Here is a 24,469-nt window from a genome sequence, read left to right as displayed (position 1 = left end):
ACAATGTTCTTGTAACGCTCTGTGTAGAACCATGTTAAAACAGGATGACTAATTAGATTATGTGGAAAAATATGGATGCATAAATGACCTGGATAACTGTGACCTCAGTGGCCTATGATCTTCAGCATGTTTTCCAAATGGATGCTCATTAGTTTGACTTTGTTGTGTTCCGATAGTTAGGCCTCACCATGTCAGTGTAGCGCAGTCGTACCACACTGACCCTGAGCTTATGATATGGAAACTGAATTAACGGGTTTACATATCAGTGGCCTTTGTGTCACGGCTGAGAACTGGAGGTGCATCGAACAAAGGCTTTGAAAGACAATTATGTACCAATTATAAATCTTTGGTTCTCGTAGGAGAAAGTAAAGAACATTGGTGTATTCAAGCTGTATTTAAATTGAAAATGGAAAAATAAATAAATATTAAAACATAATATAGTATTAAAATAATTGCTATCAAATAATTACAATTTCCTATCTGAATAATTGCAGGGTCATTCTGATTAATCGTGATTAATTGTTATTATTCGAGATAAATCAATCAAAGAAAATTCTGTATATCGCTGGAACAGAAATACCACAAATCACAACATGTAGATGTTGTTATTTTTGTCAGTGTGTTGCACCTGTTTTGATACAATATTAGTCAGTCTACAGACCCTTATGCATAGACCTACTTCCTGCCCTGAACTCAGCGAGGCCTGTGATTGGGTTTTGAAATTGGTATTTTTAGCTTGAGGTGAAACAAGAAATCTTTCCCACAGTGTGAGCAAATACCATGTGTACCGACTGTGCATTAGACTAATGATGAGTGAATGGATGCTGAAATTATTGTCAATGCATTACAATGCATTTTAAACTTGGGAACTGAGTTCTTAACCATTCAGTCACGAACATCACAAATAAACAGGATGAAAAATCCCCCACTATATGGAGTAAGTATAGAGTATATATAGTATACAGTATATAAAATAATAATCAAAAAAAGTAGACATCTGATGGCTAAAACCTTACCAGAACAACAGCAGCTGCAGGTCCAACGAAGGCGTACAGGAGCCCGCCCTCCAGTGAGAGCCAACAGCTGCAGGGGAAGCAGGGGGAAACCATTTAACTCCCATCAATGCATTAACATCCGAGTTAATGGTGCACACCAGCATACAATTGGGTTTCTGTTGACTTTTAGAGGTGATGTGCCATATGTTGTTACCCTATTTTCCAAGTTTCAGAGGGCAATAAAATGCTAAAGAGATTTTAAGCAGTGTTTATGCATTTGGCACCCGGCAGACGAAGAACTCAGCTGGAATCGAAGTCTTGCCGTGCTCTTTTGAAAACTCATCGAGTTTATGGCAGTCGTCCGCATTCATGAGCCACGTCGTCTTGTTTTTATGAAAATATCGTGTGAATATAGAGTAGGTTGGATAAAACAGGAAAGGAAACTTACTATAAGGGCGTCCCGTAGCCTTTGGTTTTGGTGAATCCCATCGAAATAGCGACCACTAAAGCTGGTAATCCTGAAAAAGAAAAACAATCAATAGTTATTTGAGCTCTTCTCCTCACTTGTCAGAACTGAGTGTATAAATCCATAAATCTTCAGCCGGAGTCAGACTCGGTGCCGTCTAGTCATTAAACAGAGTGGATTCACCGCAACCGAATCTGCTTTGACAAAATGGCAGCAGTGCCATTAGTCTCAGAAAATAACACAGTGTGAAATTTTCTTACGGTGTTCTGAGGTTGTTTCTTTTTTTTTTTAACTTTACCACGTTCTACACTGTTCCTACATAGGAATCTGTAGCTGCTCCTCATTATGGATCTCTGTAATGGATTGGGTCTTGACTGGTGTGTGTGCAGAATATTAACGCTTTCTCCCCTCAGAGCGGCACAGGCAGGTGCTACTGATGTAATCAGTTTCCTGGAGGAATGAGGAGAAAGACCCCTTGGCCATTCAGTGGCTCTCTGCAGCGCTGAAGAGGTAAAGAGTGCCGAGTGTACTCAAGAATGTCATAAATCACCGCAGCTGGAAAGTGTCTGCGGGAGGCGCCGCAGCTCAAACCGGCGGAATCAGGAGACAACAGGTTGTGTTTCATTGAATAAATGACTCTCTTCTTTAAATGCACATATGAGTCGGTGCGGTGTCAGTGTACCGGCGTGTACCGCTGATGTCATCAGGGATCTCCAGGTTTTGTTTGCGCCTTCAGTGATTTAAACGTCTCTTGATTTCAGTTGAAATCTTAGATTTTCAGATTTACGGCCTCTGTCCAGTTTTATTGCAGTAGTCAATCGCTGCCACAGCAATGGCTGAGAGAGCCTGGTTTGTTGCTAGGTAACAAGAAAATGAGTGGGCTCTTTCATTAACAAATCGATTTTGTATATGTAAATATATATATATATATATATATAAAAGAAGAGATATTTCTATTGGCGTGCCATCAGATGAGAAACCATAGAGATGTAAATCACATAAAAAGGAGAATATGTTCCTGACGTCATCTCTTGATTCGAGGACTTGATGCTGGTCCATTCCATCTGCATTTTTTCATTTCAGGGATCACAAAACAAACCCTTCTGAGAAGCTCGTCTGGTTGTTTATTGGCCAAAGTTGTAGACTGAATGAGTCTCAGTTTTTTTGTTGTTGTCTGAATCGTCTCAAACTCTTCTTTTTGAAGCTGTTAGACGGATAAGGTTCTGCTCCAATCTAAAACCTGAATCTAACCCCCTGATTTTAATCAAGACACAAGGTCGATGCCTTCAACCTCACGGCTGCACCATTCACTCACAGAGCACAAGAGCCTGAAAGGATGAAGACCGACCAATGACTGAACAGATATAGTTACGTGGAAAAGCACCTTAAACCAAGGACCTTAACAGAATAATACAGCAGCAGTCGCAGCACACAGTGGGAGAAGGAGGTTTAAACGGTGTTCTCTTACCCCAGCCTAGACACAGGAAGCGTTTGCGGATGAGCCTGGTCCGAACCTTTCCTGTCACTGCCATGTACGACTGCCAGGCCTCTGTCAGGACCCAGCAGAACGACGCCAGGAAGAAAAAATGCAGAAAGGCCGTTGTCATGATGCAGACGCCCTGAACGATAAAAAGAGAAAGTAATTAACGACGGATTCAATGGTGAGCCACACAGTACCTCAGCCAAAGGTACTTCAAAAGACCAAAATGCAGCAACAATGTATCAACCTAGTGGTGAATCTGTCCATTACACTTTTAAAATTGGAGTTTCTGATCACTTGAAACTGTTTGTTTGTGACCTTCAAATAAATTAAAAAGAAGAGCAGATTTCATTTTATTTTTATCATAGGTTTTATCCACCTTGATTGAAACAGTCTTTGTAGAATGTCAGGACAAATACTCCACATCAGACAGAAAAACTTCGCTCAAATGTCATCTATAACTTAATCATTTTGATTTTTTCCCCCTCTTCTCTGCTCAGAGACACAGCAATCTGTGCAGCGAATGAGAGAAGGGACAGTTTGAACTTTCACAACAGAGGTGGCACACACGGTAGCAAAGATCAGAGGCAGACTGGCCGAGAGAGAGAGAGAGAGAGAGAGAGAGAGAGAGAGAGAGAGAGAGAGAGAGAGGAAACCTCAGCATAGCACTGACTCTCATTAGTATGCTGGGGATCCCACCTGGAGGCATGTGAGCCAAGGTCAACTGTTTTGCACAGAGGGGAGGGGGACAGACCACCACACCGCTGAGTGCTCGAGAACGCACGAGGTGGAAGACACAGCCGACAGCAGTGAGGCCTGACAGAGTAGCTGTACTTCAAGCTTCACTGCTCTGTCCATCTGTGGTCCAAACAGAGACATCTCCACTCTTTTAGAGAGGAAACTTAAAAACACAAGTGTTCTTATCTTTTTCTTTTTTTTCTTTTTCCTTCTCTTTTTTGTCACCTTACACTTCGTGATTTGCGTGTGAGAAGAGATTAAGTTTTTTTTCCTTTTTTTTTTCTTCTTCACTGCAAGGATTGTTCGCAGTGGTAAATTATGGTAATCTGAGAGCCACTTCACAATAAGGGAAAGATTGAAACGTATTATCTCGTCCCGGGGCATCCACACCATACTGTGAAATCCTCCATTTACTTTAGATTCCCACTGAGGAAACTGCACTAAACCCATCCATCCCCTGTAGTGTTCACCGAGTTCATAGGAAAACAATAATCCTGCCTGACTAGGAAGACGGAGACAGTACTGCTATAGTGCAGTTGTTCAGGTAGGAAGTACTTGGAGAGATTCACGAAGTGGATTAACGTGAATGTCATACAATATCCCACAATATATTTTTGGCTTTGACTGACAGGTGTGTGTTTTAAAATAAAGAGATACAATCTCTAAAACACAAGATCTAATCCCTCATCAGATTATATTCTGTGTTATGATTATACATTAACTGAAAAACTAGTGACATAGTTTTCCAAAAGAAAAGTGTCATTTTCTGCAAACCAATTAGATTAGATCTTTTCAAGATTCCCAATCCCAGTCTCCGCTCTTTAACGAGATTAGAAAAAAAAAATAAAACTGACAAATCGACATTAGAAGAAAGGTGTTCCAAAGGAAATAATTTTCATTCGCATTTAAAACAGAAATGAGTATACGGTTCAGTGGAGGAGGCAGGTTTAATTCCCCCACACCTGCTAATGCTGCAAAGATGAAAGTGTCAAAGCAACATATTAAATCAGTGCACGTGCGGCTCCCGTGACACACGCCACCTGCTCGTTTAGTAATTACAGGTGTGCGAGGCTGCTTTAAGAAATCACACTCACGCTGTAGGCCACATCCACGTTCACTAAAAATAATCCACATTACTGTATATGCTAAATATAGTACCCCGTGGTTGCCTGAAGTATTGTGACTAATATGTAGAGGGAGGGAATTTCTTAAACTAAACGGTAGATTTTCTTTTAATTTCACATTTTACATTTAATACTGCAGGAACCCCGCCCTCTGTTTGGGTTTTCTCTTCTTCTATTTTTCTGTATTTGGTACAAAATGTTTGATCAATATCTGTTGAGAGTAGTAGGATTGTATCTGCCACCAGGGTGTCAGAGAGAAATGACATAAAATTTGAACATTTCAGGATTGATCATAAAACAAGCAAAGTGATTGAGTATCGTTTAGTCAAAACTAAACTCTGTTACAAACCAACCCACCAACTAACCAACCAACCAACCAACCAGCCACTCCTTCTACCATTTCATCAATCAGTGAATATGAAGAGATTCTGCAGATGCCAGCAAAGCCTTTTAATTAATTCCCAGAACAAACGTCAAGATTGAACAAAAACTGGACAGTGATAACATCTGCTGTTACACCTGACATCAGCAGAGATGTAGCTCTGCTTCACACTGCTGGGAAAAAAAAGCTGAGTGTGGGTAACGACGTGCGTGTGCTTGTCTAATAAGAAGTGACCTCTCTGTATCTCTGTATCTGGGACTTCAGTCGCTCTCCTTCCTTTTTGGATAATTATAAATACATAAACATAAACAAATAGTGGAAGGAAAGAGAAGAAAAAGTGATTTTAACACGTTTTTTTGTGGAAGTGGCAGAAAAGAGAGGAACCCTGCTGAGTTTGTCGTATACAGTAGCCCCGCTGACTGTGGAATCACACCCATAGCTAATTCTAGTATTGTAGCATGGGCGCTCTCCAAGGTGCTGAAAATAGAGCCCGTCTCGTTTCCTGGAAACAGGTCACATGCAATGGTTACGTTTCATGGTTAATTTAGCCATCTTCACAATGTAATCCTTATCCCAACAAATAAACTAACAATTATAATAATCTGACAATACACACTGAGGTACTTATGTGTACTTTGTGACAGTGTCTGTGACAGGACGCTGGCAGTTGTGCAAAAAATGAGGTTGAAACCTGGAGTTTAGGCTGCCCTTTAAAAAGGCAAATGTCTGAAGATGTTGAAGTAACCATGGAAACAGAGGAAGTGTGTAAGGGACCATATTGAAGCCCACATCGACAGGAAGGAAAGATTACAGGGTGATGGGTTGTTTTAAAGCCATCTCAATAACGAGAGGTCAGTGCTGACACTGTCTCACATATAATGAACTGAAAACCCAGTCACTGACATCTGTCGCCTAGTGTTTTATAACATTATGGCATATGTGATTAACACATGGGTTTTAGCATATTCACAACATAAAAGTCATAAAGAAAATCTACGATAACCGTTTTTTTATTAACTCCACACCAGGTTAAAGGTAACTTTAGGATTTCTGAACGAGCATCTAAGCCGCAGTGAATCCGTTTTCGAAGTCAGCTTCTAGTCTTCAGAATCAGTGTGGGCGAAAGAGGCAACCAGTGCCCTGGTGCTTGATGGAGTGGGTGCTCATGTGTGCTGGACAATGAAATACCAAACAACAAAGTAATGGTGGTGAGGGTGGAGGAGGAGGCAGAGCGCCACAGAAAATCACTGAACAAACACTGCTAAGTTGTACTTCTACTGCAAGGCTTTTACTTCAAAACCAACTGTAGCACAAGACTTCACCAAACTCTCTTCTGGGGGTTTGAGCTAAAGACAGTGACTTTGGAAACAGCACACTGATAACTCAGGATACCAACTTGTTGATTTTAAGTTTTTGTGAAAAAAATTTGTGGAATTTTAATTTCTACTGGTGCAATCGCAGAACTTTAATTCCCTGAAATACTGCGATAAGAGAGAGAGAGAGAAAAAAAACCATCTCAGCAGACTTTAGTCAAGCACAAAGATCTCATGAGCAGCTTTGTCCTTAACATTTCCTTAGAAAATCATTGAACAATATTCATGGTCACATTCTTCTTAGCTGTAATGACTTTTTGTTGCTGCCACCGGGATCACATTAAGAGTTTCTAAAGTGCCAAGACACACCAATACGTTTGGGTTTATTTCAGACTGGTGGCAATAACAGCTCAAAACACTGTCATTATGCTAAATGATTGTGCTCTTACTCTGACATCTGACGTCTATTTTAGAGTTGTTGGCTAATGTGATGTCTCCTTGAAATGTAGATTTTGTTGTTTTGTCTAAAGTTTTGAACCAAAGAAACTTCATTTAAAGCCTGTAATTATTTAATTTACGTATGTAAAAGAGTTGTTTATCCTCCCATATACATTGAATCGTGAGTCAAGTATTGATTTAGTCATTTAATTAAAATGGTTTTCAATAGTTATAAAGATATTCGTTTTACACCAGATGCCAGTTCTGAAAAAGACATTTGTGCTGATACATGACATGCAGTGTCTTAATGGCAAGAAACTGATCACTTTTTAATCTTCTAATGCATCAGGAAGTTCATTCATCAGAGAGAGATGGGTGTTCCAGACACAGCCAACTCTGGGCAAATGTAATTCCATGACATGTGATAAGAGCCAGCTCTGGTGATTCTATTAAATGCTGAGAAATTCCTGTTCCTCTGCTGATGAGCTCCTCTGAAAGGACAGACAGTGACGAAGCCTGGGACCAAAATAACAATATGTGGATTTTTACTCAACTTCATGTGCAGCTCACAGCAACACGTTCTCCGTCTCTGAGACTCCCAGGTTCTACTGTACCTGACTGTAAACCCAACAGTCTACAGTCTGAACTGCAGCAGAGAAATGGGTAAAAAGCAAAGAGAGGAGAAGGTGACTCACTGACTCCCTGCTCCTGGAGGACACCTCCACAGCATGGAGCTGGTTTTCTGTTACATGACGAGTAGCTCTGACTCCACAAACACTGGAGCCAATTACTTCACTCCCCACAAGAGTTAAAGAAAAGTGTAGCAGATACAAAAAGCCTGGCAATTAAACCCATACAGGTGTTTTACATATATTTCTACAGTTCAAAGGCCTGCAGTTCAAAGTGGCTTATGCAGGAGGTTCAATATCAAACATGAGGTTGTACTAACGTATTATAACTAAGGAGAAGAAATGTTCAAGGTGGAACACAGGAACACCAGTATGTTGGAAGTACAAATGTTTTCTACATTTACTATAAGGCATCTTTTCTCTTCACTGCAACAATTCTGCCATAATTGATTGCAAAATAACATAAAATCAGATGTACGAAGTCAAAGAAACTGAAGTAAGCGATAAAACAGATCAATGAGCTGTGTTCAATCCCAAACAATGACTGTTTTTGTAAGTTTTTACAAAAAAAAACTTACCTTAAGATACTAACAGCTGATATAACATTCCCTGGTCCTCTAATGTGACTGCCCTAAAAACCTTGTCTCGCTCTTAAGCTGTGTTTGAGGGTTGCAAAGGTCAAAGATGATGACATCTCAACTTGTAAAAATATAAAAAAATAACCAAAAATTTTCAGTGAATCAACTGTCTGATGTTCTGTTATGTTAAGACTATTTGTTGCTGGGTTTTCATTTGTAATGTACACCGTCCCAATCCAAACAGAGCAGACTGTGTGGCTGTAATTTGGCAGCCGGTGAGTCAGCCACAGGGGTTTGTCGAGTCACTCAGTGCCTCGCTGAAATGTAAGCTTCGGCACGTCACCGGGTTTTCCAAAAAAAAAAATCACATCATTTTGGTTTAAGATATTCCGAGACAGATTTTCCTATTAGAGGCACATGGAGCGAGTGTTCCATGTAAAGTGGTGCTCTCATGATCGAGACAGAAGATAACTAGAGTCCTGATTAAATCTGACAAGGCTTCATATCAGCACGGCTTTGAAATGCCCCGAAGCCCAGTGCATATTATATATAAGGGACTGGTGTGTCCCTGGAATAAGAATATGTTTGCAATTGGACACTGCGTCATTGGGTAGTGCTGTCAATTAACCTTGAAGTGCATCTATTTAGACAGCCTGTAAATCCCCAGTCGCTGTTTGCCAAACAATCTCTTACATTAGCCACTTGTTTACTGGCTAGTTACGGAGTCACATTTGACCGATTCATTCCTCCATATTAGAACTGATGCTGTGTCGTCCTTGTCATAGCTACAGAATCCTGATTCTCTTTTTCATGAAAAATGCAACAAATCTGCATTTATTTTTTAAATTTATTTATGAATTTCTTGTTGTGGTTCTCTTCGAGTGTCTATAATGCCCTGTGCTTTATAGGCAATCTGTGTCGTGCTTTGATTTTGATTTTGAACAAACGTAAATAAGATGAGAATACACTGAAATATCTCCATATTTCATTTCACAATACCGTATCGTACAGCACCAATGCTGATCCCTCTGTTCCAATTTTAGTAGCATGATTTTTAACATGTAACAGCATTGTGTGTTAACTCAATATATACCTATAGTATCTCAATGTATGGTATCGTTGCCTCTGTATTGTATCAGCCAGATTCTGGCCAACACACGCCCCTTAGTTTCTTCATTGTTTTGATTGATTTCACAGCTATTTTTATCCAACTGGATTTAAAGATACATAACGTCTTTCTGCCAACACATTAATAAAGCCTTTGTGTTGTCAGAGGACACTGGAAGTTCTGAGTAAAGACTGAGGTGGGGAGCCAATTCAGAGTGGAGCCTCAGCTCTGAGAGGCACCAGGAGCTCTTAATTTCTCCATTTGGATGAAATATGAATGCTTCTCTGTAAAAAACATAAAAGAAAATTAGAGTAATGGGCGGGAGAGTGGCTGTAATCCATGAGCTACGCTCTTGTTCCTATCCTCAATGACAGAGCCAACGTGGGGAGTACAAAAGGCCTCATTTTTTAAAGGAAATGCCAAGTGAATAACATTGGATTCTAGACTTTTCTGTAAAAAATGGTGGAATAGCAGAGTAACGTGCATCAACCTGACTGAGGGAACATGTCACTGTGTTTGAGCTGAAATCATAAAAAAGGATATATGTAATATATAAATAAATATTTTATATATATAAATATCTCCACTCAGATCAGTGAGTGAAGCTCACAGAATAAAGAGTGCTGAGTTGTGTTCAAGGCCACACGGAGGCTGGTTGGGATATTTTCACTGTGCAATTATCTTCACTTAAACCCTTTGATATGTAAAACAAACCCATGAGCCTCCACACTTTGTAAACCCAGCCTAATGAATCTTTAAATGACACTCACCACATTGTGGGTCTGTGTTTGTCCAACCAGGATGAGTATATTGGAGCAGATGATCGACAGGCAGAAATGCAGCAGGATGATGGATCGTTCAGAGCGAATGTATCTAAAAAAAACAAAAAAAAAACAATGACTTTTTTTAGCTGTCTCCACTCTGCGGCTAAAGATCTAGCAACGGTGATGCAAATACGAGAAAGTGCATCCCTGCTGTGAGCGGACCGTCTGCTTTGAGAATGTGTCAGTTACCTCCACAGCACAGCGTAGATCACTGCCAGTGTGATCAAGGCGAGGCAGGAGAGACCACAGCCAACTATCAGTGTCACAGATGGGACCCCTGAGAAGTCCATGGTCTGTCAAAGACACAGAGCAGAGCAGAGCAGTCAGGAGGGGAGGAGGTTGGACGCAGTTCATGCACAACAGTAAATCTTTATTGTTGCCCAGAGAGGGAACCAAGGAAAACAAATACTGCCAATCTGAATACTCACCAGTGGGTAATTGAATGCACTGTGGAGACGGTGGAGATGTATGCGTGGGCTTTGAAGGTTGTTAAAATTCATGCAGTAAACTTCCCAGCTGTCTGTGTCAGAGATTTTATTATAAAACACTAAAGGCTGAAGGAAATCTAGGTTTGAGTGTATTTTCTGGTTTGATTCTATCTAACTTTTTCTTCCCTTTTTTTGACACCCACATGTGAATACCAGGAGTTCTGGTCAATCACAGGCCTGCAGATAATCGGGACACTTGTTGTGTTGTTTTCCTTGAAAGTAGGCCAGTAAAATAGTTTCTTGAATCCAAACCAAAAGTGATTTCTCCTTAGACACACGGTCAGAACATTGTTGAAGGAAGACAAACTGAGCTGCTGGTGTTGAGTTTCTGCTGAGAACCACGTGATGAAGCTACTGTTTAAATACTCTCTGTTCTCACTGTAATTACTCTATCATCCTGGTCGGGACGAGTCTTCAGCCTATTTTAAACCTTCAACAGTCAACTTCCATTTACAATTATGTTGAGGACTGCACTCAAAAAGAGAAGCTTTGAATTCATTTCACTGATGTTTACATCCATTAAAAATAAACTTATCAATAACTGCAACACAAATCAAACTCTTTAACTTCATCTGTAAAAAAACATCCCTTGAATCATCATCGTTGTCTGGTCATGAAGGCCCAGACTTTATCAATAGGACAAAGATCTGGACTGAAGCCTGAGATTTCTTCAGACTTTTTACATCATACAGTGTATAATGTGACAAGCCTGAAGTCTTCCCAGTCTTATTCTGAACCTGCATCAGTTGAAACAGGTGGACTCTGAGTTTTATCTTAGCTTAGAAAGGCCTAACCCTCGATGCTCCTTTCATACTTCATCCCGATTACCCTGTTATTACAGGAACCTTCCAGTGTGTTAGCTTGTGCTTTTCTCTGGTCCAATCATACATCGCCTCTGCCTCATAACTTTTCTTGCAGTGTGTTGCAGTCATCAGTTTATACATTTGTTTATGTTCAAACTAAACACTTCCTGTTGCTCCTCTTGACAGTAAAGTTAAACACAACTTTATAGTTGATTTGTTTTTCCCCAAGAACTGCAGTTTTTAACCATCTTTTCTGGATATGGGATTGGTTTGATGGTGGGGGAGAAGAAACACCAATCTGCATTAGCATCTGCATGCACACACCCTTTAGTGTGCATGAGGACACTGAGTTATCTACATGCAAAATATGTCACAACACCCCCTCAACCCTCCAACCCTCCAACCCTCCACCCCCAGGCCAGAGAAGCAACTATTCATCATTTTTATTTCTAAGATTAAATGCTATTCATTTGTATTCATGTAAGTATTTTCACTATTTAGCACAACAAAGACTGCCTTTTACATTTGCCACAGTACACACACACACACACACACACACACACACCTGGACATCTTCCTACAGAACCCACACTGAATCACAAATCAACAGCCCACTTACTATTTCTCTTGGTTGCTGAGCCAAAATGGCGAAGGTAGACACACGATCACATAAGCATTTCGTATGGGATGCATCTGTGAGCACCGTCTTGCATCCTTTTGTGGACCATGTTCCCCAGGAGTCGTTCCTGCAGAAAGAAAATAGCAGGATAAGAAAAAAAAAAGAAAAAAAAAACCCCAAGCAGAAGGAGATCAGCTTTAATTCCAGCGGTGCTGGTGGTCGTAGTGTCGGCGGCGGAGGCACGACTTCACCCGACTTGTAGACATCGCTCTGGGCTTTTTCTTTGTTAAAATTCAATGTTTAAAATGTGGAGCTCTGGTGGTTTTTTAAAAAATAAATAAAAAAATAAACGCATCGACTCGGTTCTTGTGTGGCTCCAAGCAGCGTTTCAGCAGAGAGAGGCAGACACGCAGGAGGAAGAGGGGGAGGAGGAGGAGGAGAACGGAGGGAGGAGGGGGAATCACACGGAGCTGTCCAAGCAAACCCGGTGCTGAAAGATGCTACAGATTTAAACAGAAACAAAAACACACCGCCACAGTCCGTCCTATTGTTTTCTCTCTCTCCTCTCCCTCTCTCTTCTCTTCCTCTCTCTCCTCTCCCTCTCTCTCCTCTCCCTCTCTCTTCTCTCCCTCTCCCTTTTCTCCCTCTCCCTCCCTTTCTCTCTCTTCTCTCCCTCTCTCCCTCTCCCTATCTCGCTCTCTCCCCCTCTCTTTTTCCTCTCTATCTAACGCTGCTCTATGTCGTTTTCTCCCCTTTTCCGTTAATTCCCGCCCGCCTTAACTGTTTTAATTAGCAGTCTGTAAATGCATCCTTTGGGAGATTTTCATCCTGGAAACGGCGGACATGCATCAGACTGATGATACTCTGTTCCTCTTTGCTATGAGTGGGGGGGGAGGGGGTGGGGTGCGTTGATGCAATGGGGGAAGAAATAAACGCACACTGGCGCAGAATGTCTCTACTCTGCAGAGCAGATTACCAATAGTTAACTCATGTGAGGTGAATACATTTGGGATTGATTTTTTTTCCACTAAAAAACAATATTTGTATCAAACGTCTCCTCCGTCTTTGAAAAACGCTGTAAGTAAAAACCAGCGCACAAGTCAAACCACCCCCGCGGAGGAATCGCCAATGGTTGCAGCCAGTCCTGACTCCACACCACTCACAACTGTGGAGAAATATAAAGCAGCGCCCCCAACAATCACTCCAACCTCAGGAAACAACTTTCCACACCTAACAGGCGAGCGGTAGAATCCTCTCGGGAACTAGTCCTCACCGCAGCCCGTGGTCACAAGTTCAACCAAACACCTGTCCTCCAGAGAAACACTCCTTCAATCCTCTTTCTGACATGGCATACACACACCCAGGGGGTCACGTGGTAATAGATATGTCATGTTATTATTACCGCCTCATATTTTCACACACATCCACTCATATAAACACAGAATCGTTACAGTAACAAAATCCTATAATTATCATTGCTCTATTTACTCATGTACACATTTACTACATAGTCATTAATATATTTATATATAGCCCAGAAACGTCATCTTAAAAGTTTTCCTACCCACATACTTGTACCTTCTGTGTATGTATGTGTACTACCTACAAATCTATAGATTTTCAGTTTACACAATTCTGTTTATCTTTTTACTTCTGTGCTCGTAACTTTTCTTTTTGTATTTCAATATTATTTATGTCATGGAAATTCTAAAATGGTCACGTTGATTCTTATTGAATTTAATCTGTTTGAATCCAATCTAATCTAATCTAATCTAATCCAGTCTTCTCTTCTCCTGTTCTGTTCCATCTTATCCTATCTGATCTTACCCCAATTTATCTAATCCAAACCATTTCAATCTAATCTAATCTAATCTCACTTTTTATCACCTACTAAAAAATACATGTTGGTATAGTCAACAGCATCTACTAGGTATGTAGGTCCTAAAGTCTGGGAGATAATTACCTGCAATACTACAAACCCACCACTATCAGCCTAAATGTTTTACTGCCGTTCATGATGGATGAATGTTCGGTCCCGCAGCTCATTTTGATTTTGATCTGAATGCCTGAAGTTCACAAGCTGTTGATGTGTGATCCTCTGAAGTCTTGTGCAATTTTGAACAACCAGTAATGACTGGTGTGTGTTAGAAGAAGAAAAGCCAGGTGGCCCCAATGACCAGGTCTGACCATTACTCTGCAGTAATTGAGCACATAATGCTGTACTCCCCATCCACTCCTAACTGGTTTGTGACTGATGCATGCTTTTCTGCTCTGCTCCCAGACTGCACACATAAAGCTAACAGACAGCTCATGCTTTACAGTGTCTCACTGAGGATTAATGTTGTTTTCTTACAGTTTAAATTAATGCAATGGATCAGTGCAAAAGGTGCAGACGGCTATTATTTCAAGGGTGGCCATTTAAGAGGTTGTACCTAATGAAAAGTGTCGTTTTAATTCTGTAATATCTATTTTAACATTCTGTGAGGAGCCATTCACCTTTTAATGACGTTCGCCCTCAGCTCTAGGCTTTGGATTTCAATTAAAGTTCTCCCTAAAACATTCTAAGAAAACATGTATTTATCGCTGAACATAATTTTTTCAAGGGGTCTTAATGGTTTATACAATGTCTCTAATTTAAATGCCTGACCTGCGACTTCAAGAAAAGTTACCGTTGTTAACCGCAGTGAGACAAATGACACAACTACTGTCTGAACACTTTAGCACACGGTGAATTTAAAACCAAGTTTGCTCTGTAAATTTAACACATTTTCAGTTAAAGATATATTTTTCAAAAGTCTTGTGTGAAATATAAATTATATAAAATGAATCATCGGGCGATTTCATTGTGTGACCAGAGGTCATACTGTAGGTGCTGTTCTCATCAGCAGCTACTGTATATTCTTCCACATATTTTTATAATTGTTTCCTATTTTTTTGACAATTGACATATTCTGGTTGAAAATATAATTTTAAACCCAAAAAAGAAAAAAAGCCAGCTGTTAATGTTAGCAGGATGGAGCCACATTTTCAGGGTAAAGATTTAGCCATAATTTGAGGTAAGAATTGAGATTTTCAGTCGTCAAAATGAGTCAACGCTATGATATTGGTTTAACGGTTTTTACTCTAACATCCTGTCATACTCAGGCGGGAACCACTGGTCCCTGAAGTCAAATGCATCACTCGCTCTTGTTGATTCATTATGGGTGAGTCAGATGATTAGATTTATGTAAAACAGTAATATGCGCTGGTTAAATTACACTAGTGTGCCTGCTCTTGACTTAACTCTGACAGATTTAAATTACCGAGGCACTTTCATAATCTCATGATGGTCAGACCAGATGAACTGTCCGGCTCCGTGAGGTGAATGTCCACCGACAGAGTATGCACTGTTTTGCTTACAATAAATATGTCTAGACTATATTTTTCAGGTCCAGACACCACCGGGACTAAGAATGCACCTTTAGTGATGCACTTTATAAAAAAATTCTATTCAAGTCGTAAAAGTCTGATACAAAATGACAGTTAGGGGAGTGGGGGAAACAATGTCGGGGAAAATACATACAACATCCATCACAGATCTCATCAGAGATGGACGTTTTTACGTGTTCAGAATGATCTCAGTGAGGCTGACTGTCAACACGTAGTAAAATAAATAGATAAATAAATAAATAATAGACAAATCTACTGTTTGAAAATGTCAACAAGTGTGCGTTTGTTGTCGTGTTTTTCGCTACAGTTTGTTTGATTGCTGTTGTATTGAAATGTGAGTCTCAGGAAGGTTGAGAAGGAGCAGGCCATTCCAGTAAAATATAATGCTCCTTTAACAGTGGACATCATTTCTGGCCGCAGGAAGTGATGCCATTAATCCTGAGTGAAGGGATCTTCTAACAGGTAGCGGACGAGGGAGATAATGAACTGTATGCATTTGTCAGGAAGATACAGAGGCGTGGAGAGGGAAGGGATCGTGGCCAGATCTTAATAAGGTTCTTCAGATCTCACCATGAAAAGAAAGATCTTGCATTAAAGACAAAACAAAGGTTTTTGGTTATACGGATGTACTCACAGATCTTAGGTTAATTCTACAGGTTTTTTTCTCATAGTGCTACTACTACTACTACTACTACTACTACTACTACTACTACTACTACTACTACTACTTCTACTACTACTCAGCTTGATTTATTGCTAAAAAATATTTTTCAAAATATGTGTTTTTTTGGGACTGACATTCATAAGCAAGTTATACTTCTACTACTGAAACTACTTCACCTGCTGCTTCAGCTGCAGCTCCTTACCTCCCTGGGACTTTTTAAATTCAAGAATGCTACTGCTACCTTTGAACTGCTCGGAATGATTTTTTGATGATTTCTAAAATCCATGTCAGGTTTCTGTTTTATTCATGGATTATATTCTCCTGATGAACCCCTTTGGCCTGATCTGCCTCGGAAAAGACGTTTTATCTCAAGGGTAAGATGAAGTTTAAATAAATAAATACGATTTGGGTAAAAGCCAAAAAATACAAAATACAAGCCTCAGTTTTTATTATCGCTTATCGCTTTGTTGCAGTTGTCAATCAATTGTATGTACTTTATATATTCTGTGAGAAACTTAGCTCGCTATAATTATATAATTTATTTTTATTTAATTTAAAAAAATGTCAATGCATGTATTTAAGTGAAGCACATTGACTGACCACTGACCACTGACCACTGACCACTGACCACTGACCACTGACCACAGACCACTGACCACTGTCCACTGTAACCTCTCTTCTTCTCTCATTTTGGATTGCATACAGGTACATAAAGATCACAGGCACACCCACAGAGTACTACAATGACCAGTACAACTATAGTGGGATTGACCACCTTCAGAAAACATGTCACCTCTCGGTGATGCGTTGTGATGCTGCCGTGATGCTAAGTTGTTGCGATGTTTGCAGCAGCAGGTTTTCCCTGTTAGTTTGATATTACGCCGTTACACCACTGCTGTGTATTCAGGGAGGGTTCGTAAAAACATCTGTGATCCTGACAACCAGTGATGAAAAGCTCTCTGTGCACGGATTTACAAAGACTCCGAGGACTGTGAAACTAATTGCAAGAGAAAGGCGAGAACTAGCCGTAATGCCATTACGGAATTCCCGTGTTCTGGTGAATTAGTCACAGCTTAGACAAATAATTACTGTTATCCAAGTAAATTTGTGATTTGTTCAAACCACTTAAATTGTGATGAGTTCCAAGATTCATTAAGCTGAACATAATCAAACTTTATTGCATTATTGTGATTTCTTGAAGTTAAGACTAAAATAGGAGCCTGAACTCTCATTGGCTGAAAGGTAAAGACTATCACAGGGCAATCAGAACATAACATTAGTTCATTCATTCATTCCAACATAACTTGATTGTATTTTGCTCTGTGAGTACACAAATAAAAATACTACTAGTCAGATCAGATTTTAAATTACTGGTATCAGGCCACCGGGTATCAAACCAGTGACCTTTGGCTGTAAGGCAGCAACACTGACCCTATGTATCTGTGTGGCCAAATGCTGTTCTAATTACTACTTCATTAAATTCAAATGCTATATTTCTAGTAGGAATGTAGTTCGTGTTGCACAGCACTTGTAATGGTATTTTACCAAACTTAGAAGTGAAAAGTATTCAGTATTTTTCTTTAACTGAACTTTGCCCTGCAGATGTATGGACTAACTTGAAGCCAGATGAGAATTCTGTTTTTGTTTTTGTTTACCAGGCCCGTCAGTATGACAGTAAGCATTTACGTTCGATTGAAATGTACAGTTTATTTTATGTACAGACGTCTAAATGTGAGAGTGTCTGAAAGAAAGAAAGAAAGAGTCGTTGGAAACAGTGAGCGAGCGAGGCGGCAATGTTGGTGTATTTCAACTCTGTCGGGTCTCGCACAAGATATAATTTGTGTGTACGATTACAGTTTGTGCAGAAACAAGTGTGAGAAACAGCCACACACTGTCTGCTGCACAAACACACATTATTTGTGCTCTTTGCTGAAGTTACAAGCTATTTATGGCCGAGCTACTGTACCGAGCCAATCAGGACGTGGAAGAAGAAACTACATAGGTGTGAGTTGCCGGGTAGAACTGACTTATAATATATCTTGGTAAAATGAAACAGGGGGAAGAAGAGTGATTGGACCGTGAGGATATAGTAGGGAACTCTCAGTGTATGTCATTGGTAAAGAAACATGCAGTACACTTTGCTCAAGTGTACTGCAAAGCTCTGTATCTGACCCCAAGTATGTTTACAGTATTTTACTTTATTGTCTTTTTTCTCAAATTTACATATTAAACAAAATCCTGTAACAAAAAGTGAGAATCTTTAGATGACATGAGTCACTAGAGCAGTAAATACTAAAGACAGCCTTTTTTCCACAACTAAAAACCATTTTTCTTGTCCTTATTGTTATAGTCAACGCTCGCGTCCGCTTTGAGCCAACATGGCTGACAGATGGTGTATTACTCCCTTCATCAGTCCTGAGAGTGGCTCCTGTTCTGCACCAGGATGAGCCAACTGTTTGAAATGAACAGGATAATCGATCTGCGGAGCCACTCAGTGATGCTTTGATTGTAATGACTTTGGGTGGAGTGGAGAGAAACGCTGATATTATGGAGTGAGTTGGTGAAAGTCAGTGAAAAGAGAAGGGAGCACAATCGTCCCAATTGTATTTTCTCTGCTTCAAAAATAGTACATTGTCCTCAGATACACTGATAGAGGACGCACCAAGCACGCATTCTCGTGCTGTTTGAAAATGAAGTGGTGCCTTCACTGACTCAAGCGCAGCTGCCTTTATAGCCACTGATAAGGAAACTAGAATAAAGGCTATTCTAGTTGCCTCAGCTCGTACAATTTTAATTAAAATCCATTCCTACGTTCAAATAATGAGAACCATATTAGCTTTATAAGGTAAAAAATAATTTACATTTTGCTACCTACTTATCGTCTTTAGCATGAGGCTAGTTCAAAAGGCACTAATGTTCTGCTTTTAGGTCGCAGGTTGTAGCTAGGAGTTACACTTCACGGGCAGGTTTTTGGTCTGGTTTTGAATACACACGCAGATTAACCAATGAGGAGCAGTTCCTCACGGAGATGCAACAGCAGGAGGACAACTGTGTGTCCGCTCGCAGCTCACCCAAACAAATGTATGAGCGGTGATGATTCATCACATTTAACAAATGGTGCCTGACACAAAGGGCTTTTTTCCCCCACACATTACAGTGTATGACACTCTCCATGCTTTGTATTCAAAGTCCTGTACACAAATCTGTTTTTTCTTTTACATACTGACCAGAAAAACAAACAAACAAAAAAACGTTCCCTAAAGCCAGAGGAGAGCCAAAGGGACACAGATAAGTCACAATAACTTAGACAACGTCACGTCACCAAGCTGGCAGGACAAAAACACCAAACTTACAAAGACACATATCAAACACATCAAATTTAGAGCTAAAAAAGTTTTAATGAATTTAAATGTAAATAGGAATAGATGTCATTAATGTGTTTTTCCTCTCTAATATATTTCCTCATAATCAGAACACTTATACTTAATTTATATTCACTTTAAGCTTCTGCACTAACATCCTGTTAGTGAGTTTACTTGGTTTTGCTTTTTGTAATAAACCTGCTGCATTGTAGATTGTGCTCTGGGTTTCCAGAACTGACCAGTGGAGACATGCAGATCTATGTATTTAATATAATATGAGTTTTATCATTTCAAAAATGATATATTTAGACCTAGAAGAAACCTCACAGTACTGAACCTGCTCTCTCCTTTGACTTATCATTTTGTATGGTTTGTATAAAAGTATTTACACATTTAAATGTCAGCCTTTTATTGAGTTTTTTCAACACTGAAATCCAAGTCATTTTCTGTATACTTTTATTTGAAAAGAATTTTAATTAAATTTGGAATTGAATATGCAGATGCCTTGATGGCATTGGTTTCTCGTCAAATATGTATGAACCTGAATATGAAACCTGCTGTTACTAAATGTGCCTTTTAATAGTTGTTAAATTAAATACAAACTAAACTAAACACAAAAATAACATTTTCAATATAATTTTTTTTAGAACATATTCAATGTTCAGGACATTCACTGGGGTTTAGTATAAATCTCCCACTGCAGGCAGTGCTGTCAGTTCCTGGTGCAGTCAAGACCACAGTACATTTACTGGCCCTCAGCCAGTAGGTGTTAATCACAAAGGCCTTAAAACTACACACCACATCTGTGATGTATGGTCTCCAGGGAGACATTGAGAGGCTCCGATGAAGAAATGACCAAATTCTGCCACATCATTGGACACAGACCAGCTGTCTGCTGAGTTTCACAAACACGCTCAAAACATCATTGGTCCTCAGGACCAGGTATAAGCCACAGCGCCTTGTTAATTCTTTAGAAAACATTCTACTTACGTTACAGCGCTGTCCCACAGTGCACAGTAAGGCTGCATCGTTCCCTGGAAGACAGGAAAAAAATTCATTGTGCAAATTTGACGACCATTGATGATCATTCTAATTACCCCCCGCCTCCTCCAACACTATAAACAAATGTCACATTTGCCCTTCTCTGTTTTTCCCTTCACCGTAAACCATAAATTGTAATAAGAACTCCATTACTCCAGCACATTTCAGGGTTTGTTGACCCTTTCAGAATTGCATGTCTTTTATCTCTCAGATGGAAAACAAGGTCTGGATCATAAAAAGGATTGTCCTTGTAATTATCCGACTTGGAAATTAATTATTGGGCCATTTAAGCACCTTTGTGTTCAGGCCTACAAAGAGACGCAGGTTTGAGCTGTGGTCACATTCAAATATGTGTTTCTCCTTTAAATAAATAAAAAGAATCTTAGCAGAATCTTATCAGGAAAGGAATTACAGTATTTGGTTACAGACGAAGAGTAAAAACCAAAAAGTTAACATATATATGTCAGGGCGTAATTGTTGTTATGATAGGATAAAGAAATGATGTCGTTGGCGCTTACATTGGTCAGGTGAGCCAGTTCGATCTCCAAGTGAGACTCACTCGTCCTGGGCTCCGGTCTCACAGTTACAGCGATGACCTTGGAGTTGACGACCGTGTAGTTCCTGAGTCAAACATAAAACAAATCCATAGAAAAAGAACAATTCTTTCCTCTGATAATTAATTTTTCATTGCATTATTTGTGAGCTTTGTCAGAATCATTCTAAAATCAGGCTTAGAGGATGAGACCATCTACTCAAATTTCTTTTGTAACTATGCAACTTCATAAATCAGGCATAAATCTGCAAGAGCTCCCTGAGAATGGGAACTGAAAATGACACAGAGTTACTGGAGGTGAGATCTCCGCAGCACTTTGCCAGATACACTTGATCTGAGGACATTTCTGTCTGACCTTTTCCAAAGAGAACAAGTCAGTCACTCTTTGTTACTTTGTACAGATGGAAATCATTGGGTGCAGCGGGCGGGTTCTTAAGTCCTTCACTCTAAGTGCACAGAAACGTCTGACATTTACTTTTCTTATTTGAAGCTTCACGAGCTGAGGCGCTGAAATACCATCTGATGCTCTTGTTATTTCAGACAATGTGAACTTTATTGTCATTTCCAGAGCTTCATTCTTTCTGTGCTCCAGTGGAATCTGCTGCTGCTGCACCACAGTGAGGGCTGGTCTGGTCCAGTACTGATGTGACCGCTCTGTCCTTGGCCTGTTTGTGCCAAAAGATCTGTTGATTGGTGTCTGACGCCTGCTGGCTGTCCTGCAGATATCCTACTGTTATCTACTATCTCCTAATTAAACACCTTCATTTCAATCAACTGTCATGACCAATTGGGAAGGCTCTTATAAATGCCGATGTTGCTTTCAAAGTGGAATGATTGACAAACATCAACCAACATGTTGTACTCAGTAAAGATAATCTGTGTGATCAAAAATTAAAATTGAAATGTTTCCAAAATTAAATTTTCATGTTTTCTTTTTTTACATACAGCACATGTAAACATAGCTCGTCTGTTTCCTTATGTAAGTGTTTACAAGAGGACATTTGACCCAGTAGGAGGCAGTAATGCAATCATTTGCAATTAACTGACTTGCGTCAAGAGGCAAAGAAAAGGGAAAGTCTGACTGTTGTAAGTTAATTGGCTAAGTGAGATGATTACATAGATATACACTAATACACAGACCAGGGTGTTTAAAATACATCTATAGCACCCCCTGCTGGGTTGAAGACAGTTAGTCATCCTCACTTTCCAAAAGAAGCATGACCGATCTGGTCCTCTGTTTAAGATAATCTAGGCAGTGGTTCTCAAACTGTGGTACGCACACCACAGCTGGTGTTTGGGGTCTTTCTAGTGATACATGGGAGAATTGGATTCCCATAAGGATGAGGCGAGTCTGCTGTATTCTTGCCTGCACAGTGTGTTTTTACGTGTGTTTTGTGATTTCAGAGTTGTATTTATTCTAATTAAATTCCTCCTTTACTGCGCTTCGTGACTGGCTCTTCCTCTGCTGCTGTATTTTTAATTTGCTTTTACTGGTGGAATGGATATTTTTGAGATGGTACAAAGTGCTAAGTTTTCAGAACCATGGTTTTTAGGCTGCAGGAACACACACAAAAAAAGGATAAAGTTCTCTTACTTTGGTGAGGGCAGCATGAGTCCAAGAGTTTTGTACAGAACTGTTCCCAGAATGAAGACGGGAGAACCTTCAATATCTATAAGAGGAAAACAAAAGTGAGAAATGCCGTTGTCAGTGCCTTTAAGTGAGTAGAGGTGACAGATGTCAGTATTGTTACCCTTCGTAGTACCTGGTTGACCTTGGTGAAATAGTGACTCATTTTTATTTTCAAATTTTGCAGCTTTTATTTTTAGACTTTGTTGACTGTGTCCAAATGTGATTGGCTGGCATCAGGATATCCAGAGATATCTCATCCATCTTTTGTTATCTTTGAAATATCGAAAATAAGATTAATCACGGAAATTAACCAAATTGTCTGGCGCTGCATTGACGATATACTGTGGGAACTGGCAGCGTTTGAAAGGGATGCTAAAATGCTGAGTTTTGAAAAAGGCTCGGTGACTGAACGATCGGAACTGGCTTGTGTGGAGTCTTCTGGCATTATTTTACATTCCTAAAACTCCAAGGGCTGAAGCGTGGAGAATTATCAGTTTCCTGCATACTGCCGGTGACTGATGTGGGGGTGTGAAGTTTTCAGACAAAGCAATTGAAGCAGAACCATTCAGCTGTGGCTGTGTTGTAAAGATATTCCTTTTCTGTTTCTCAGGAATGCTCCCTGGATGCATCGTAATGTCTCCACTACACATTCATCTTGCATTTCTCTTGGCAGATTGCAGACATATTACTGCTGTTTTTTATATCTATATCTTTTGGAGAATAAAGTCTGCACCTGCCGTCTGTTCATGTGGTGTTGAGTCGTGAAGATGGATAATTCTGAGTGGAAATAGGACGACTCGTTGACATCTATCCAGTCACGTACCTGCTGACTGGGAAACAAAGAGGCCCTTTGGGATGACCACTTTATCCTCAGAATTCCTGGCCCAGTCCACCATTCCTTTACGACCCTTCATGGGGAAGTTGATGTCAGTCATCACTGATACTGCTGGAAGTCTCTGGATGCTGGCCACTGCAGATTTTAAACAAACAGACCAGTATTTACTCAAATGGAATACATGTATAACAAAGGAATCAGGTTGAATAGGTTNTATATATAATAATTAAAATTTTAAATCTGATTTATCTGATGGCCATACAAGGCAGAACAATTAAATACTTCTGCTAGATGGCAGCAGATAGCTATGAAAACAAAACAAAGGTCATCAGAGCTATTGAAGATTGAGTATCTTTCTTCAATTCCTGCCAGTATATAAGTGATATCTTCAACTAAACAGGCTGAGATTTTAGCCGAAGGTTAATATAAAGAAACACTGATTCAAACAACCCCTTTTATGAAACCTTACAGCCTAAAATCTGTCCTGTTGTGATTTAAGTTTAGTTTATATCTCACAGGGGAGCGCTAAGATTTATGGTAATCTGTTTTCTATTGGAACTATATGTAATTATTCAAAATCAGTCTGTTTGTCATTGTCCCCTGTCAGTGTCTGGCTCATAAAAATGATGAATTTGTCCTCAGCTTCAATTCAAATGTAACTCAATATAAATGTGAACAAAATATCCCCTTCACATTAATCTCCACTCCTCTCCACTCTAACGCAGTATTTAACCAAAACATGACAAGTTGCTGTTCTAGACCTGCTGAGTTTCCTACCTGATAAGTCGGAGTACTTCAAGAGAACAACAAAAAGAAATACCACCTTACATCATCACTTTACTGACTCTCAGTCAGCAGGAGCTCTAGTGAAGTTAATCTGATGCTAATCCAAGCATTGATGCAGACGCTTCGGGGTTGCACAGGATGTTGGTTTTACATTTTAAATCTCCGTATTACCACTGCATGGCAG

The 24,469-nt window shown here is 39.8% G+C and overlaps 1 protein-coding gene across 1 annotated transcript in view; it reads right to left on the bottom strand.

Annotated features, from left to right (window-relative positions):
• adgrb3 (adhesion G protein-coupled receptor B3) overlaps positions 1 to 24,469 on the bottom strand; it is a 104,356-nt gene that overhangs the window by 8,384 nt on the left and 71,503 nt on the right. The window contains exons 13-22 of the mRNA XM_008321818.3: positions 23,488 to 23,634; positions 22,629 to 22,704; positions 21,000 to 21,102; positions 20,431 to 20,474; positions 11,986 to 12,112; positions 10,265 to 10,368; positions 10,022 to 10,124; positions 2,930 to 3,080; positions 1,444 to 1,513; positions 1,012 to 1,083 (exon numbers count right to left, since the gene is read on the bottom strand). Coding sequence (XP_008320040.1) covers positions 1,012 to 1,083; positions 1,444 to 1,513; positions 2,930 to 3,080; positions 10,022 to 10,124; positions 10,265 to 10,368; positions 11,986 to 12,112; positions 20,431 to 20,474; positions 21,000 to 21,102; positions 22,629 to 22,704; positions 23,488 to 23,634 — 997 coding nt within the window. The remainder of the gene's footprint in view (positions 1 to 1,011; positions 1,084 to 1,443; positions 1,514 to 2,929; positions 3,081 to 10,021; positions 10,125 to 10,264; positions 10,369 to 11,985; positions 12,113 to 20,430; positions 20,475 to 20,999; positions 21,103 to 22,628; positions 22,705 to 23,487; positions 23,635 to 24,469) is intronic.

The sequence above is a fragment of the Cynoglossus semilaevis genome, chromosome 12, assembly GCF_000523025.1.
Source record: "Cynoglossus semilaevis isolate Cse_v1.0 chromosome 12, Cse_v1.0, whole genome shotgun sequence".
NCBI lineage: Eukaryota > Metazoa > Chordata > Actinopteri > Pleuronectiformes > Cynoglossidae > Cynoglossus > Cynoglossus semilaevis.
The sequence above is the reverse complement of the archived record's forward strand: the minus strand, read 5'-3'. Positions and strand labels throughout refer to the sequence as shown.